The sequence below is a fragment of the Camelina sativa genome, chromosome 4 (genome assembly GCF_030686135.1).
Source record: "Camelina sativa cultivar CO46 ecotype springtype chromosome 4, ASM3068613v1".
NCBI classification, from domain to species: Eukaryota; Viridiplantae; Streptophyta; class Magnoliopsida; order Brassicales; family Brassicaceae; genus Camelina; species Camelina sativa.
Genome location: NC_141883.1, coordinates 20480344 through 20494776, shown reverse-complemented (window position 1 = coordinate 20494776; position 14433 = coordinate 20480344). Strand labels below are relative to the sequence as shown.

At 32.0% G+C, this 14433-nt stretch overlaps 1 protein-coding gene and 1 long non-coding RNA gene across 2 annotated transcripts; one reads left to right on the top strand and one right to left on the bottom strand.

Annotated features, from left to right (window-relative positions):
* The first annotated feature begins 4016 nt into the window (after positions 1-4016).
* Positions 4017-9292, top strand: LOC147946019 (uncharacterized). Its single transcript, XR_015596925.1, has 2 exons — positions 4017-5144; positions 8839-9292. It is a non-coding gene; the product is annotated as an uncharacterized LOC147946019 (long non-coding RNA).
* On the bottom strand, positions 7113-8421 carry LOC147946020 (uncharacterized). Its single transcript, XM_087510433.1, has 3 exons — positions 8296-8421; positions 8101-8159; positions 7113-7955 (listed from the first exon to the last, which is right to left on the bottom strand). Exons 1-3 carry the CDS (start codon positions 8348-8350, stop codon positions 7230-7232), a joined length of 840 nt encoding a protein of 279 aa, XP_087366559.1. The 5' UTR covers positions 8351-8421; the 3' UTR covers positions 7113-7229.
* Positions 9293-14433: the final 5141 nt, after the last annotated feature.

Below are 14433 nucleotides of genomic sequence, written 5' to 3'. Positions count from 1 at the left end.
TTTGTTTGCAATGCACATCGACGCATAGATATTTTATTAAAATCTAAGAAATCACAAATATTATATTTTATTTAATATAATGTATATAACTAAAAGATAAATCAAAAAGTTAAATCGAGATTTTTAAACATGATCGTTTGAATAAAGGTTTTGTTTTATTTTTAGGATTTTACCAAATTTATATGATTCACGGATTTGAACATTGTATCATGTAGCCAAAACGGGTTGAAATTAGAGTTTCTGTTTAAAATCTACATGTAAGAAATTACACAAAATGCCACTGTATTTAATTACAAAATATAATAACAGAATCTTATTATTAATTTGTTGCCAAATTTATATGACCGCTTCAATACATGTTTTGTTTTATTTTTAGGATTTTACCAAATTTATATGATTCACGGATTTGAACATTGTATCATGTAGCCAAAACGGGTTGAAATTAGAGTATGAAACTAAGTAAATGAAATGTAAAAGATTATAAAATGTATAGCACGAGTAACTATCTATATATTTCCAAGTGCTAACTATCTAGAATGAAATATTCTTCAGTCAAGATGTACTCGTTATAGGTATACTATTTTAATTTTGATCATTCGAAATAAAAATAAAAATAATTATCCACAGAAAACTATTAAACCTCCACTATCTAAACAGTGCGGGTTACAATTTTTTTTAGAAAATTTTTTACAGTTGATGATTTTATTTTCTAAAAGATTTCGCTCATTCACAAATTAATTCAAAATTTCAGAGGATTTGATATATATATTACCTATCGTAGGAGAGGTAATATATTGTCCTGTCACACTATTCAAAACATCTATATATATATATATATATTACGGGTTAACTTATTTGGTACTTATAAATATTTAAATTTTATGATTTTGCACTGAGATCAATGAGTTTTAGTAACAAAAATATTTTGTTATACTCCATTCTACCTCCCACTCATATAATTTTCTTGCACTTTAATTCATTTTTTACGTTGACTCAATACTGCTACAAATTGTAAATCGGATCAAGAGTAAATAAGGGTTTTCTTGATTCTACCAGTTCTAAAAACTTTAAGCAATTATACCCAAAACCTAATAAATGGTAAGTCATTAAGTTTATTGTACCGACTATAATCGAAACGGGAGTATGAAACTAAGTAAATTAAATTTACAAATTATAAAATACGTAGAATAAATCAAATAAAGATAATACTATTATTTTGTAACTAATAAATCAAAATTTACGTAAATATTTTCCCGCACTGCACAGTGCGGGTTATCATCTTGTTATATATATTAGCTTGTTTACAATCCGTGATGAATATTTTCGTATAATTCTTACTATAACGTGTTAAATAGTAGTATTACCAGATTATAGAAACACTAAGTATGAGATGTATATTAATGTGTAGTTGTACTAAGACTAGTTTATTAATCGGTAATGAGAAATTTTACGTTATAAAAATCTCTAAAGTTGTATTAAAATTGTCAACTTATAGTAAGTAATCCATCTTGTCAATTTATCGTAATCCATCTTAACCCGCAAAATGGTTTACATTAAAGTGAAAATTAGTGTTTCTAAAAATCTCGGTTAGTCTTCTCGTAATGTGTTAATGTTTTGTACAATAGTCCGTATAGCTCAACTAGTCTCTACAAAAATAAAATATGTTTTTGATAGCTTGTTACAAACATGTGAATTGTATGGCTCGAATAACGTACTGAAAGTCTGAAACTATTCCAAAATTGGCTAATGAGATTTTTTTTTTACTTTATAAAAGTTTAAAGGTTACATCAAATATTATGAAATTGTAGTTTTCTTGTAGAATTACATAGTTCATAAATTATCATTATTTTTTGGAAAGTTAAGTTTGTTTAATCGTGTTATTGATAACTTTTACAACCGTTTAGCTCTTGTAAAGCATATGTCTAGGCGTTATACTGCAAAACTGATATTAAAAGATTATGATAGTCTTTCCAAAACTAATTTAGTATACATAGAATCTATATATATATACAGTATATGGACCATCCTCTCAGAGTGGGAAAAGACGGCCACACTTGGTTTCTTTGCCAGTTTCGGATGGGAAAATAAGGTGAGGCAGAGAGTGTTTGTGTTAGTCTAATATGCCTCAATCTCACACTCTTTGTGCTTAAGAGATTATGTTTATCAAGAACAATTTTTGGGTTCACTCCTAAAGTGAACCCCTTCGTTCACTTCTCCTTATTTTAGCCAATAAGAATATGACATCTAATAATACATTTAAGAACCTATTTATTCACATCCTTATAAAATAAGGAAACAAAATCTGTATACGTTATTATAAAATTAAAACTTAAACCGCTTATTTATAAACCCAAACCGATATATAATTTCATTCTAATTGTAAAATCTAAACCCTAACCATCTCATTTGTAAACCCAAACCGACATATAATTTCCTTCTAATTGTAAAATCTAAACCCTAACCATCTCATTTGTAAACCCAAACCGACATATAATTTCGTTCTACTTATAAAATCTAAACCCTAACCATCTCATTTGTAAATCCAAACCAACATATAATTTTTTTTTAATTGTAAAATCTAAAACCCTAAGCATTTCATTTGTAAACCCAAACCGACATATAATTTCGTTTTAATTGTAAAAACCCTAACCACTTCATTTGTAAACCCAAACCGACTTATAATTTTGTTTGAATTGTAAAATCTAAACCCTAATCACATTATTTGTAAACCCAAACCAATACATCATTTTATTCTAATTGTAAAATCTAAACCAAGCCAATATTTAACTTTTCTTAAAAAAATTATACAGAATTTGTTTCCTTAATATGCAATGCTTTTGAATTTGATTTTGATTTTTTTTTAAACAAGATAATGTATAAAAGATTCTTATTCGTTGAAAAGAAAGAAGTGAACAAGAAGGTTCATCCTAGGAGTGAACCTAAGTATTTCTCTGGTAAAAAACTTAATACTCAACAAATTTGATCTACATATCACTTTTATAAATCTAGTTTTGAAAACATTAACAAAAGATGCAATACTTTTTAATATGTTATTTGTCCTTGAGTATTATATTTTATTTTTTTTTATAAGAAATTGAAATGGCAATTATAGATATTTTTTAGTTGTCAATACTATGACCACATGCGAATTTCTCAATGATGTATATATAATCAGAACCGGAAAGTCTAATATTTATGAAACGGAAAGAACCAAAAAAATTACTAATTGATGTTACAATCACTCTTACAACGTATGATTTGTCTTTTCCACTCAATTTTTCTACACTTGAAGTTAAAATTGATGCACCATTAATCAAAAATTGAGAAGCTTCACCACATGAACTTACTCAATCTTTAAATGTTTGATTCACCGTTGAAAATTATGCATAATAAGATTAAAAAAGTTCAAAAGAAAAATTCCTATTGAGTTTTTAATTGTTTTGTTCCAAGCTTTAAAAGAGCAAGAGAGAAACCAAACCAAAAAATAATTAAACTCTCAACTCTTTGGATTGTAGACAACATAAATATTTTCAAGATTGTGTGTTATAAATAAGATATGATAAAATTTTCATATCTTAATTGATGTCATAATGGGAATCAACAAAGACGATCAAACGAAAGCTAAGCTTGAACCTAATGAAGTCATCCTTGTACCCGTTGGACAAGTGATGAAAGCCAACCTTAAGAAGATTAAAGAGGCACTTGGGCTAATTCGAGAGTTTTGCAACCAAAAGTGCATTCAAAAGTTTTGGTGATGATACCTATCAAGTCGAGTACACTCTAAACTGAACAGAAGACCGAAAATCCCAAAATAATATTTTATTTAAATCAACCCAGAAAATTAAAATTAAACTAGAATTAACTATACCTCTCTTGGTTTAATATTAATCCAAAAATTCCCTTCCTAAACCAAAAATTGGAATTAAACCACCCAACTCCTTAATTCTGATTGCATAAAACCGGCCCTCGATTTTATTTCCTCATATAACTTAGAATTTCGTTTCTAGAACACGTTTGATGAGGGCAGAGATTGACACATTTAATGAAAGGAGTTGATGAGGGCAGAGATTGACACATTTCATGAAAGGTTGGATCGTGTACATGTTCAAGAAGAGACACACCAAAGGTAGTCACAAATCTTGCCTATTTTGAGTAGAAGAGACACACTACAAGTTGGAGTCAAATGTAATGATTGATACACTACAAGTTGGAGTCAAATCTTTCCCATCTCACTTGATTTTGCTCAGTCAAGTTGTATACTTCCACACTAAGGTATGTTTTCCAGATCATATCGATTCACAGTTTGTGGCATGAGAGAAATGGTAGGCGCCTTGCCGCCATGTTGACTTCCATATTCCGTCAGATAAGCTTGTGAGGATCATAAATAAGAATGTCATAAACCGGTTTAGCTCAATTCAACGTTTTGGAAATCTAGGAAATGAGGAGGGTCTCCAATTCTGGTTTCATACTCGTAGGTCTTAGACTTATATTCTCTTTGATTAAAAACACTCAGCTTAATGTCGTATTTATTGTAAAAATCATTTTTTTGGTGAATACAAATTTACACTCATACAAAATACATATATATATATATATTGGTCAGCATATGTTGATTTCAAAAGATTTTTGTTTTAACTTTTGTCTGGCCACTTACTCAATCATTCTGAATCCTCCCATGTAAATCTTTGTTCGCCGGCATAACTTATTCGTTCAAAGCGGAGATGTGTTTCCCGAAGAGCCTCCTTTCTCCGTCAAACTTGATCTCAAAGTAACCAGCGGCGCCCCAACTATCAAATCTGAAGCGGATCTCTCCGTTATCCTCAGATCTCAAGAAGCTGGCCCCTTTTTGGTCTCTTTCGAAGCCTTTTCCCACCGGATCTCATCATTGATTATGGTCCCCACACCTCTCCCTGCGCTCCAACCAGATCTGTTAATCCCCAACTTTGAGCTCTCGGGAAGCTGTCAGTTTGGTTCCATCTGGTGATTGCTCTGATGCAGTTAGAGAAGACGAACGACAGCGACGAAAACCTAATCAGTGTCCTACGTCTGGACCACTTATTCCGCCAGATGGGCTTAGGCCCACCCCTTCTCTCACTAAGGCCCATTTATAAAAGGTGTGATCCAAGATTTATATAAAAGCCCAGGTATGATCCAAATCTCTCTTTGTCTTTCCGTAGCTTTCTTTTGTGTCGAGTTTTAGAACCAATTGTCCGAAGACTGCAATTGGAATATACTCAATCATGGATGCTAGGTTGGTACAAAGTTTATCCGAGAACACTGCCTTTCGAATCACCTAGTATTGATAATTTTGGTTGTAAAAGCCTGAAGATGAGCGACATTATGACCCCGTCTCTAAAGAGCGGTGATTACCATACACTCTCCAACTTTTCCCCGAGCCTATTCAAGTGATAACCTGCAATAATATGGATCTTATCCACCATCATTCGCCTTTAAGGCTAAAGCTTAGCTTGAAGAGGATCAGCATTATGACCCCATCTCCATGGAGTGGTGGTTACCGAAACCTCTTCAAGCAAACCCCTTTCGACCATGAAACCTCCCATCTGATCCCCGAGCTTATTCATGTGTTAACCTGCAACAATATGGATCTTACTCACCATCATTCGCCTTTAAAGCTAAATCTTAGTTTGAAAAGTATCTACATTATGACCGCATCTCATCTCGTGGTGGTTACTGAAACCTTTTCAAACAGACCCATTTAGACCATGATACCTCCCATCTGATCCCCGAGCTTATTCATGTGTTAACCTGCAACAATATGGATCTTACTCACCATCATTCGCCTTTAAGGCTAAATTTTAGTTTGAAAAGTATCGGCATTATGGCCGCATCTCATCTTGTGGTGGTTACTGAAACCTTTTCAAGCAGACCCCTTTAGACCGTGAAACCGCAGCCAACCTCTCCCTTGCCGATGATTTGCAGATCTTTGTATCTCTTCTCACGTTAATGAGAACCTCGGCCTTGAAACCCTCTTCAAAGTCACTTAGTCTGTTGACCGTGACCATTACTTCATTCTACGCTTCGTTCGTGGATGAATGCTCGACAAATCGTGTTATTTCTTGCGCCAATTTGCTTCCTAGCTTTGGCTTCCAAGCTGTCATGGAGTCTTCGTCGAACTACTTTAGCTATCTTCTTGTAGCTCATATCTTCCCTTGATGTTGTTTTTACTTTGTGTTAAACTCCATTATCTCATTTCCGATGGTTTGTATGAACTTGATTTCGTTTGATTAATGAAAGAAAGTGTTTGTCCAAAAAACTTTAATGAGTTTTAAATTATATTAAAAGAATATCTTGTTATATATAAAAAAATAGTTATAAGTTTAATAATTTTATTAATTATGTATGTTATTATTGAGATATAAAAACTTTATCTTGTCTTATTTGTAAAACAGAATCTTCAAAATGTTTTATGTTCAAAAGCCAAAAATCGAGATTTCTTGTTACTTGGTTTGGTTTCTCTTTTGCTCTTTCAAAGTCTGTATAAAAAAAAAAACTCAGTAAGAATTTTAGTTTGAAATATTGAGTAGATCAGACATTTAAATATTGAGTAGGTGCATATGGTGAAGCATTTCATATTTTGATTAATGGTGCATCATTGTTAATTGTGTAGATGTAAGATATTTAATTGGGTAATAAGAGTATATGTTTCAGTATTGGTAATTTTCACTAGTTTTTTTAACAGCATGTTTAGAAAAATTGAGTGGAAGAATCATATAACACATTTAGAAGAATATTTATAATATGAGTTAGTATTTTGTTTTTCTTTTTTTACTCATTAGACTTCCTGGTTCTAATTATATATATGAAGGAGGAATTCACATGTGCTCATAATATTGAAATTAAAAAGATTGAACTCATGAATTTTTTGATGAGTTGTAGTCTTTTCTTTTTTTTTTAACTATGAGTTGTAATTTCAAATTCATTATAAATAACAAAATAATTACTAAAAGATAAATAAACATATAGAAAACTATTGTATCAATATTTTTATTAGTGTTTTCAAATCTAAATTGAATATGTAGATCAAATATGTTGAGTCAATAAGTTTATTATCTTGATAATTAAAAAGAAACAAAATTAAAAACTCAAACAAATTTTTAGCAAGAAAAGGATTCAAACCATTAAAAGTTTTGGACCAAATTTATTATAGCATTGTGTTTACTTAGATTGATTATTTTGACAGTTACACATAGCATATAGTTATCATACTTTTAAATATTTGCTTCATTATCATAATTTTTATAGTTCAGCGGTGGTGGTGGACGCACAGGACGACCCCAACCGTTGATTCTCTGATGATTTGGTGGTGGTGGTCGCACGGGACGACCCCAACCGTTGATTCTTTGATGATTTGGTGGTGGTGGAATACTCCAATTGTTGGTTGTCTCATGATTCGGTGGTGGTGGAATACTCCAACTGTTGGTTGTCTCAAGATTCGGCGGCGGTGGAATACTCCAACTGTTGGTTGTCTCATGATTCGGCGGCGGTGGAATACTCCAACTGTTGGTTGTCTCATGATTCGGCGGCGGTGGAATACTCCAACTGTTGGTTATCTCATGATTCGGCGGAGGCGGTATACTCCAACTGTTGATTGTCTCATGATTTGGTGGCGGCGGGATACTCCAACTGCTGATTGTCTCATGATTTGGTGGCGGCGGGATACTCCAACTGCTGATTGTCTCATGATTTGGTGGTGGTGGAATACTCCAACAGTTGGTTGTCTCATGATTAGGTGGTGGTGGAATACTCCAACTGTTGGTTGTCTCATGATTTGGTGGCGGTGGAATGCTCCAACTGTTGATTGTTTGATGATTCTTATAAATCATCTGCGGTGGCGGTGGTCGCACAGAACGACCCCAACCGTTTATTTTCTTATTGTGGCTTGGGTTTGAGCTTGTTTCCGGATGATCCATCATTTTTTGGATTCTTTCTTCATCCTACATTATTTGTTTTGTTTGGTGAAAAAAATTCAAAAATTATCGTATGCAGATCTATTTTGAAGTGAGTGAAAATACTGATTACCAATCAGAGAAATTAAAAAAATCTATGAAAATATGCATTTTTGTTACTGATATTAATTACCATATTTCTTGAATCTTGGACGGTGTGAGGAACTCCATCTCCGTGGCTCTCTCCAAACTCTAAAAGAGAAAAATTGAATTTAATAAACAACCATACTATTAGATTATAAGTGTAAAATCAATTTTAAAAAATAGATCTTTGATATTAAAAATGTAAAACTATCTAATTAGAAGATTTAAAATATTTTCAAATTACTTAAAGAGCACAATGGAAGAATGAGCAAGAACGATATGAGAGGCAGCAGTTTCATCTTTCAAATAATTTTTTTTTCGAAAACACAAGATATATATTTTGGTTTTGTTGTATGGAGGAGTAATGCATGATTATATATATATATATATATATATATATATATGCACAGATTCATAGTTATCAACTGGTCAATGTATTGTAAAATGATAGATATTTTACATATGCCATTAGGCAATTATGCACTACAAATTTAAAACAAGTCAAAGTAAATATTTTGATCAAAGATTTTATTTTTAGATAGTCAACATATTTATCAGTAGTTATCAAAATTTTAACATTTTACATCTTGGTCAGTGTCTAATTAACATTTTGATGACTAATTATCAAATTATATAATTATATAAAATTATATTAAATTAATTATAAATTATATAATTATCAAAAAATTATATATTCAAGTGTTTAACTTTCTATACATTTACGACATGTCGCAAATGCTAAGTCGCATGTCCACTGACATGCTGGCGGGTATGGCTGTTTCTGCAGATACACGTTCACTTGGTTCACTATATGCGAGATGGATTTGTGCTATGACACACTTAGACTCTCAACCATCCCATGATTAGGTAATGTTATTTCGACAACATTTAAAAATAGAAAATAAATTTGTTATACAAAAAGAGTATATTTTCTAAATTTCAAAAACTGTTTATAGAATTGTTCAAATTTATCTCATATAGTGAGTCATATAGATTAATAAATTACTTATCAGAAAATATAGTAAGGAGAGAAAGAAAAATGGAGATATTCTAAAGTATATTCATTTTTACGGGAAACTTTTAGTTACGAAGCGAACAATAGAATACAAAGAAAACTAATAATGTTGAGTTTGGTATCTATCACCCTTATGATATAAGGGATTGTATAATTTTATTTATAAGATCTATATTTATTTTTGTTTTGTTGGATTTAACAGTGAATATATTATTTAAACTCACCACCTGATACTATCTTACACTGCAACAATTAGCCTTGGTTAGTAGAATGGCACCACAAATGATGGTGGAAATCAGTTGATTTGTCAAACCACAAATATATACACCACGGGTTAATTGTTTGGATATACGTATCAAGTAATCGAAAAGTTTACGAGGAGCTTAAATGAGAATCATTCTCACAAAATAAAAGGTTATTATGAAAAATTTGGATGATTTCTTAAATGAGATTACATGAGAATTTATAAAGGAAAATAAAACTTGAAAACAAAACCAAATATTAATTATTATTTAAAACTAAAAGAAAATAAAAAAAGAGTTGAGTATAACTCCTAAACTTCATTTGTGACGCTTCAAATATGATTCCGTTTTCATCACTTCTCTTTGACCACAAATAAACTGACTATGTTAGGTTTGTATTAGGCTCAAAGTGGAGTAGAGTTGTTATGTATCATTACCAATATATTTCTGAATAATATTCTTATCCAAAAGATCTTATATATATATTGAGATTTGAACATGTTATCATATATTATTTATCACATCAATTGAGATTTGAACATGTTACTATATCTTATTTATAACACACAATCTTCAAAATATTTATGTCGTACACAATTCAAGATCAAGATTTGTTCTTACTTGATTTGGTTTCTCTCTTACTCTTTTAAAGCTTAGATCAAAACAATTTAAAACTCAATATGAATTTTTCTTTTGAACTTATTAAATCTTGTGATGCATAATTTGCAACGATGAATCAAATATTTAAAGATTGAGTAGGTTCATGTGGTGAAGCTTTTCAAAATTTCATTAATGATGTATCAATTTTAGTTGTATAAATGTAAGATATTTGATTGGTAAGAGTAGTGTGTATACGTTTCAGTATTTGTATTTCGACTAGATTTAACTGCATGTGTAGAAAGATTAAGTGGAAGACTCAAATCATACGTTTTAAGACTGATTGTAATATCAATTAGTATTGTTTTTTCGTTCTTTCAGTTTCACGCATATTAGACTTCCTGGTTCCGATTATATATAAGAAAGAGGAATTCACAATCACATGTGATCATAATATTGAAAACCAAAAAGGTTGAACTCGTGATATTTCTCGATGAGTCGTATCTTTTTAAAAAATCTATGATTGCCATTTCAATTTCTTTATAAAGAAAAAAAACAATTACTCAAAGATAAATAATCATATTGGAAAACATTGCATCATCGAAAAAAATTTATTAGTGTTTTCAAAACTAAATTGGTGATAGTATATTAATTTGTTGAGTCACAAGTTTTTTTATCTTGATAATTAAAAAAAATCAATCAAGTATTCAAACAAAATTTTACCAAAAAATGGATTCAAGCAATTGATTAATTCTTTAACCACTACACTAAAATAGCGTTTTCTTAAAATCATGTCCCTAAAACTACTTATACACATTTGCTGCCTAAATTATTCGCTTGTTGGGTTTTACCCACGGGCAAACGCTGTAGAAGAGTAACATATGCTTATATATTGAAAATAAATGATTTTTTTTTTAAACTTAGTCCGTCAAAAAATGTCCATTAAATACTGGAGATAAATATTTTTTTTTAAATTTCTTTTAAAATACATCATTTATATATTAAATAAAGTTTAAAGAAAAATTGTTAGCAATACCCTATTGTAAATATCTTTTTTTTTTGTCATTTTCATGTTTGCCCTATTTTACATAATTACAATTTGTTAAACTAAATTTTAGATATTTTTTAGGTTTGGGTTCTCATTTTTTACATGTAGTTTATATTTTTGAGGGATAAAAGTTTAGTGTTTAGAATTTAATCATTTCCTATATAGAAAATAGTAGTACTGAAAATAGACAAAAAGAAAGAATGTTTATGTAAAAAGGTATAGTTAAAACCGTTTTTTTGTAAATGTCCCATAGATAATTTATTTTTAATTTTTTCAAATAACTATGTACTACAAATATAATACAAGTCAAAGTAAATCTTTTGATCAAAGATTTATTTTCAGATAATCAACATATTTATAACCAGTCATCAAAATGTTAATTAGACACTGACCAAGATGTAAAATGTTAAAATTTTGATAACTAATGATAAATATGATGACTATCTAAAAATAAAACCTTTGATCAAAATATTTACTTTGACTTGTTTTAAATTCGTAGTGCATAATTGCCTAATGGCATATGTAAAATATCTATCATTTTACAATACATTGACTGGTGGATAACTATGAACCTGTGCATATATATATAGAGAATTATGCATTACTCTTCCATACAACAAAACCAAAATATATATCTTGTGTTTTCGAAAAAAAAAATATTTGAAAGATGAAACTGCTGCCTCTCATATCATTCATGCTCATTCTTCCATTGTGCTCTTTAAGTAATTTAAAAATATTTTAAATCTTCTAATTAGATAGTTTTACATTTTTAATATGAAAAATCTATTTTTTTAAATTGATATTACACTTACAATCTAATAGTATGGTTGTTTATTGAATTCAATTTTTCTCTTTTAGAGTTTGGAGAGAGCCATGGAGATGGAGTTCCTCACACCGTCCAAGATTCAAGAAATATGGTAACTAATATCAGTAACAAAAATGCATATTTTCATAGATTTTTTTATTTCTCTGATTGGTAACAAAAATTTTCACTCACTTCAAAATAGATCTGCATACGAGATAATTTTTGAATTTTTTTCACCAAACAAAACAAATAATGTATGTTGAAGAAAGAATCCCAAAAATGATGGATCATCCGGAAACAAGCTCAAACCCAAGCCACGATAAGAAAATAAACGGTTGGGGTCGTCCTGTGCGACCACCGCCACCGCAGATGATTTATAAGAATCAGACAATCAACAGTTGGAGTATTCCACCGCCACCAAATCATGAGACAACCAACAGTTGGAGTACTCCACCACCACCAAAACATGAGACAACCAACAGTTGGAGTATTCCACCACCACCAAATCATGAGACAACCAACAGTTGGAGTATCCCCCGCCACCAAATCATGAGACAACCAACAGTTGGAGTATTCCGCTGCCACCAAATCATATGACAACCAACAGTTGGAGTATTCCACTTCCGCCGAATCATGAGACAACCAATAGTTAGAGTATTCCATCGTCGTCGAATCATAAAACAACCAACAGTTGGATTATTCCACCGCCGCCGAATCATGAGACAACCAACAGTTGGAGTATTCCACCACCACCAAATCATGAGACAACTTACAGTTAGAGTATTCCACCACCACCAAATCATCAAAGAATCAACGGTTGGGGTCGTCCCCTGCGACCACCACCACCAAATCATCAGAGAATCAACGGTTGGGGTCGTCATGTGCATCCACCACCACCGCAGATGAAATATAAAAATCATGATAATGAAGCAAATATTTAAAAGTATGATAACTATATGCTATGTGTAACTGTCAAAATAATCAAACTAAGTAAACACAATGCTATAATAAATTTGGTCCAAAACTTTTAATGGTTTGAATCCTTTTCTTGCTAAAAATTTGTTTGAGTTTTAACAGCTTGGAAGCCAAAGCTATGAAGCAAATTGGCGCAAGAGATAACACGATTTGTCGAGCATTCATCCACGAACGAAGCTTAGAATGAAGTAATGGTCACGGTCAACATACTAAGTGACTTTGAAGAGGGTTTCAAGGCCGAAGTTCTCATTAACGTGAGAAGAGATACAGAGATCTGCAAATCATCGGCAAGGGAGAGGTTGGCTGCGGTTTCACGGTCTAAAGGGGTCTGCTTGAAAAGGTTTCAGTAACCACCACAAGATGAGATGCGGCCATAATGCCGATACTTTTCAAACTAAAATTTAGCCTTAAAGGCGAATGATGGTGAGTAAGATCTATATTGTTGCAGGTTAACACCTGAATAAGCTCTGGGATCAGATGGGAGGTATCATGGTCTAAAGGGGTTTGCTTGAAGAGGTTTCGGTAACCATCACTCCATGGATATGGGGTCACAATGGCACCGGTTCTGGTTATTCTTGTTGATGGAAGAGAAAGGATTTCTTCTCAGGAGTAAACAATTGTGTTAGGGTCTCATCTGATTTTGAAGTCTGTTTTCTTTGTTGAGGAATTACAGTCTGATCTTATATCAATGGGACAGTTTATGGATGAAAACTGTTGTGTAGTGCAGTTGGCTGATCAATTCCTTGTTATTCAGGACCATGCTTCGAGGATGATGACTGGAGTGGGGAAATGTAATTCAGGAACTTTCCGCTTTTGTGTAATGGAGTTGGCTGCACCGGTGTAGACTACGGATCAAAAGCTTATGAGTTGTGGCATCATCGCATGGGTCATCCTTCTACAAGAGTTGTTGTTGGTTCCTACCGAATGCTTCTGTTTTTGTTGATTCTCAAATTTCCAATAAGGCGTGCGATGTATATATGCGCGCTAAACAAACAAGATCTAGTTTTCCACTTGGTGATAATAAAACATCGTTTGTTTTTGAACTTCTTCATATTGATCTATGGGTGCCTTATAGAACTTCTTCTTCCTCGGGTGATAGATATTTTCTCACAGTTGTTGATGATTTCTCAAGAAGTGTGTGGATTTATCTCCAAAATGACAAAACAGAAACATCTTCAAATTTACAGAGTTTGATTGTGATGGCTGAAAGACAATTTCAATAACAAGTTAAACGGTTCGTAGTGACAACGACACGGAATTTACGAGCATGAAGAGCTACCTTTGTTTTCTTGGAATCATTCATGAAACTTCCTGTGTGGGTACATCGCAACAGAACGGACGTGTCGACAGAAAGCACCAACACATTTTAAATGTCGCGAGAGCTTTGCGGTTTCAGGCCAATTTTCCTATCAGTTTTTGGGGGGGGGGGGAGTGCATTTTAACGGCAGGCTATCTAATCAACCGCACTCCTAACTCAGTTCTTAACGGACTTACTCCATATGAGAAATTACATGGAGGAGCACCAAGCTATGATCATATCAAAGTTTTTGGAAGCCTATGTTATGCTCACAATCAATCTCATAAAAGCGATAAATTTGCTTCACGTAGTCGACGGTGTGTCTTTGTTAGTTACCCATATCGTAAAAAGGCTCGGAGCTTTATGATCTCGAAACACAAGAATTTTTCATCTCTCGTGATGT